This window comes from Limulus polyphemus, unplaced genomic scaffold, assembly GCF_000517525.1.
Source record: "Limulus polyphemus unplaced genomic scaffold, Limulus_polyphemus-2.1.2 Scaffold187, whole genome shotgun sequence".
In the NCBI taxonomy this organism is placed as follows: Eukaryota; Metazoa; Arthropoda; class Merostomata; order Xiphosura; family Limulidae; genus Limulus; species Limulus polyphemus.
The window spans coordinates 253,608-259,087 of NW_013665797.1; the positions used below are offsets into that span (position 1 = coordinate 253,608).

Sequence of the window (5,480 nt, forward strand, 5' to 3'; positions counted from 1 at the left end):
CAGCCGTAAAACAGTACTTTACAGACAGCCGTAAAACAGTACTTTACAGACAGCCGTAAAACAGTACTTTACAGACAGCCGTGAAACAGTCCTTTACAGGCAGCCGTGAAACAGTACTTTACAGGCAGCCGTGAAACAGTACTTTACAGGCAGTTTTCAGCCTCTTCGAAACAGAAGTGACAGAATTAATTTTACAATTCATATTCTCTCCAAAGCTAACCAATAAAATACCGGATTACAGAAATCCAGGTGTTTCTCTACTTCATGCAACATTTGTAAAATAACGTCACTTTCAAGTGATGTTGGACATAAAACAATTAACACATGAAACAGCAGATGACGTCAATGATTGAGTCATTCTATATAGAATAACACCTAGAGCCAAAATGGCACATCATTTTATACTATATTTACCTTGCTCTAAGCTAGAATACTCATAGAAATTCAAAAAACGAATGCCGTATTATTAAATAAACCACGAAAGAAAGGGCACAAAGTTGCTATTCTATTTAGTGGATCTGCCCTTCGAATTATTTAAGACAGAAACACGGTTACACATGGTATTTATAAGATCTAAAATTACGCCTGCGTGCGAGACTGCACCCTACTTCTGGAGAAGAACTTAGATGAGGTCATCCTTAAAAGTTAGTTGTTCTACATAGTTTGGCAGGTAACGATCAAGAATGGATCACACATGTTTGTAGGGCCCATATCCGGTGACTGGCCTGACCAAGGAAGAGTAATAACAACCCAACCTTTGATAATTAAGTCATCGTTTTGTGACTCGGGCTGAATGAGCACAAAAACATTGCCTTGTCTGGTAAACTGATCATTGGTGTAGAGTGTAGACAATTAGAAGGACTTTTAGAAGTGTAATGTGTCGAGCACCAGTGACCATATCACACCACCATCACTGATCGTCCAATTGTCCAGACGGCCTCCACACCAGAACAAAAACACTGTTCTATTTTGTTGTAGATTGCAAACAGTTTCCCGAGAGGGTATTTGGCAAACCCAAGTCTCCTTTGAAAAAAATATCAGTGTATGAAAAGACAGGATAGTGTGATAACAAATGTGGTGTCCACGTATGATATTGCCTGAAGTCAGAAGAGGTTTTCGTCTAGCTACTTTGACGAATATTGAGACACTTTTCCATCTGTCCCGTAAAAGAATCGACTGTTTGACGTGAGTATTCTCTGAATTTTTCGTCATAGCATGAAGAGTCCATTCTGTTGGTTCTGGACGTCCAGGCCATGCAGAAAATGTTGTTTTCCGACGTGACTGGAACAGCATTGTCGCCCTATTCATTGTGGACAGTGGTATTTCGAACTTTATTGCTAACTTCGACACTTTCCCATTATTTTGATACGACTGTGTTAAAATACGGTTCATTTGAGAGATACTTTGTTTCGTGATATGGCTGTTACATTGTATGATCGTTATAGAGCTATACCTGTATCTATATGTCGCGGTTATATGATAAAATTACGTCATGGGGATAATCGATATGTCTTCTCGGGGGGTGTCGATATACTTATTGTGATGCTGTGCATATTTAGGTTTGTCTCTCAATTCATTTCAGTGTGTTAAGAAATTATAACTGTTTTTTTTATGTACAACACAGGTGGCAGGTGCACTTATACCAAGTCAGATATTTTTAGGATTACTATCCCAAACAGTGAAAGCTTATAACTTTGATGCTAAACGTTTATTTTCATAACATGACTGTAAAGATGAGAAATCCCTCAGAAGGAGAATAGTTTATATATATTCTCCAGATTTCAAGATAGGAGCGGGAGTTCTTGAGAAAATACCATTGTCATTTTTTTTTCTTTTCTGCTTACATATATACTGGAGCTCACAATATTATAGATCTTACAGTTCGATCAATCATCGGCAAAGTCTGATATTTTCAATCGATTTTTCTGCATTAAAATAATATTGACAGGTCGCTTAGATTTGCACGAATACCATTTTGAAAATACAGTAACAAATAATAGATTTAGAATAACTTAAAAAAAACAACTGGTGTTCGAAAAGTCTAGAACCGTAGGTGATTTTCAGGTTTTAATTATTTCAGATAATGACGCTATCAAAGCATGATAAGGTCGAATTAATCCCACTGTTAATCCAAACTGATTTCGAATTGCAAGGACAGCATGTGGAACACATTGTGTAAAAGTCGTTGAAGTGCCTATTATTCCAGACTTTTCGAACACTATATATGATCACTTGGTTTTTATTGAATAAAAGACTTCACTCCTACTCCCACCCGTCCACGAATTACCCTAAGCTCGAAAAGCGATAGTGAGTGCCGTTAACTCATTCGCAATAGGTAAATATAGATTTTCATAAAACTTCTAGTTTTGGAAGTACGCAGTATAACACAGATAATGTTGAACAGAAAAATACAAAGTTTTGGTGTCTTATTGTTAATTTGTTCTGTTGCCTAAAATGTTTAAAGGTTAAAAAAAATCACTATTACGCTACTACCCGATCGTGGTATTCACGTGTTACAAAAAGCTTTCTAAATGGTTCCGATTTTATCAGGCAAGCGGGTTTGAATTGCTCAAAATACATAAAAATTGATAATTTCAGTAGTAATATAATACCATAACGAACAAGATTTACAAGGAGTAGCAGTGTAGGAAACTTTTGGATCAAACTGTAAGGACAGTACGTGTGTGATACTTGTTGGTATACGCTTGACAAGTGTTCGTATATATTTGTAATTTAATGTTAGGAGACTAGTATGTGAGATTGGTACAACTCGGAATGTGCACGTTAAATATTTGGTATAGAATTGGTTTATTAAAGCTTCTAAGTATTTCAGAAGTTGGTCAGTTTGATTTTTGGAATTTTTGCGCAAAGCTACACAAGGGATATCTGCGTATATTCGTCCCTAATTTTGAACCAATAGACTTAAAGGAAAGCAGCTAGTCAAGAGACCCACTGCCAACTCTCGGGCTACTCTTCTGACTGAATAGTGGCATTTGGCTGTCGTTCTTTTAGTGCAAGCACAGTTCCAAAATATGGAGCGCGTTGTTTTTTTTTCGGCAACAGGTAGCCAAACACGAATCTTTGGATTCACAGTCTTGGCACACTAACGACTAGGACAGGCCCAGCCTGTGTGTGTTTTGTTGGTATAAATTGAGCGTTACGCGTACTGTTTTCGTTTTTGATGATGTTTTTGCATCTCAGTTATAAGTTCTCATTTTGCTGGTAATTGTTGGTATATACACAGTAGGCATTGGTATATGATGGTAAGATTTTAGAAGTTATGTATTATTCGTGTACTTACTGGTTATATTTGTTTTGTTATTCTGGTTTATGTACGTTGTCAACTAAGAGCTGACATAGCTTGGAATTGTTGATATTAGATGTCGAAGATAATGGTGATTCTTAGATGTGAAATTCGTGTGCTGTTTATATTTATGTTACTGTTGTTGTTTTTTTTATTCTAATGCACGTCTGCTATTTTTTATAAACTTTATCAAGTGACTACGTTCATTTCTTTAATTAAAATATTAAATTATAGAACTTAAGCCACACAATCGTTAATTATCTAAGAGAAGAGAAATATCTTTCACACGAGCCTTTATTTTTAGGTCATTGTCAACTGGATCTTCTATCTTTTAGGAAGTGGATCATACTTTTACAATACAACTTGAGCTAAAGATCCGTTACATATAACATAGTTTACATAGGGAGGGGCAGTCGTCGCTTTATTGACAAAAAATAAAAACGTTCCTACTTACGTTTTAAGTTGTATCTCAAAGAGCGTCGGTAGTAGGTTTGTCGTCTTAATACTGATACTACCAATATCTCTCTTTCGTACTTACAATGAATCATCTCGAACAGACAGTCGATAAGTGCGTGATTTGAGCTAATCTATCATTAGACCTACTCAGTTGTAGTCTTACAATGACTTGCCATCAGAGCCTACACATTAAGCCTACCTATCTGTCCCTGCCGGTAGATAGGGCTGTCCGTTTGGACAAAAATGGTCATAGATCGCTGAGAGAACTCCAACAAAGTTTCGTTGACAAACGCCGTTCCTCCCAGCACCCCATTCATGTTTCCTTCCACTCGTAGTTTGTACACCCCTGGTACACTATTTGGTGGCACCTGTAGAACACGTAAACATTGGTTAAAGCCACGAGCGCAAGCCTACAATTAAGAACATATTCAATAGCCCTATTTTCTAGTACTTGACACCTCTCTATTAATGGACACTAATCCTACAAAACAATTTAAACTATAAGGGATAATTTCAAAACATATCCCATAATGCCTCAAATGAATATTATATTTCTCACTCTTTTGCTCTTACCTAAGCAGGAAAGTGGAACATCCTCCGTTGCCCATCTGGATGGTTATTTGTCAATCAAATATTTTAATACTTTAGTTTCTAATATTCTAATGCCTTCGTCGTGACTGATTTTTAGCGCCTCTCACTCGGATTTATTATTCAAATATATTAGGTACAGGTGAAGATCATGATACCAAAAGCAGGTCATATTCATAATTTTGCTACTTTTTTTTTCGAAGGTCCTTTACGTAACAAGCAGGATAATCTCGTGAGTAACATTTATAAAAACCATGTTAAAACTGAATATATACATTTTTCTTAACAGAGAAAGAAGTCCGTGCGCTTTTAAAACACGTTGCTTTTTTCCAATTCCAAAAAGTGTTTTTGTGTAGTAATAGTAATTTGTTTTGTTAAAATATGTCAAGTATCCAATCTAGAGAAGGTTGATTTTTCTAGCATCTACAGTTTGAAATGTTCGAGTTGCCTACCTTCAATAGTAAGGTTTCAGGGACATTGGACCTGTATTGTTTCGTCGTTGAGGCCAAGTCAACGCCGTCTCTCTGAATAGACGCCTTAACGGTGATTGGAATTGAGGGCCGGTAAACGGTTACATATACTCTGTATGGCTGACCTGGACGAATAACTCTTGAAGCCAAAATAAAGTAGGTCCTAGAATATAAAAAAAAAGATTAGTTTTGTGTATATTTTGTAAAAACATATACCTCTATATTCTTCTATAGCAGAAGAATAGTACCAAGATGTGCGTTTTACCTTTATATTCTTCTATAACAGAAGAATATTATCAAGATGTGCGTTTTACCTCTATATTATTCTATAACAGAAGAATAGTACCAAGATGTGCATTTTACTTATATATTATTCTATAACAGAAGAATATTATCCAGATGTGCGTTTTACCTCTATATTTTTCTATAACAGAAGAATATTATCAAGATGTGCGTTTACCTTTATATTCTTCTATAACAGAAGAATATTATCAAGATGTGTGTTTTACCTCTATATTCTTTTATAACAAAAGAATGTTATCCAGATGTGCGTTTTACCTCTATATTCTTCTATAACAGAAGAATATTATCAAGATGTGTGTTTTACCTCTATATTCTTCTATAACAGAAGAATATTATCAAGATGCGTGTTTTACCTCTAT

General features: G+C 35.7%; 1 protein-coding gene across 1 annotated transcript in view; it reads right to left on the bottom strand.

The window, feature by feature from the left end:
- LOC106478175 (CD109 antigen-like) overlaps window positions 1-5,480 on the bottom strand; it is a 138,544-nt gene that overhangs the window by 54,707 nt on the left and 78,357 nt on the right. The window contains exons 3-4 of the mRNA XM_022381721.1: window positions 4,801-4,981; window positions 3,960-4,128 (exon numbers count right to left, since the gene is read on the bottom strand). Coding sequence (XP_022237429.1) covers window positions 3,960-4,128; window positions 4,801-4,981 — 350 coding nt within the window. The remainder of the gene's footprint in view (window positions 1-3,959; window positions 4,129-4,800; window positions 4,982-5,480) is intronic.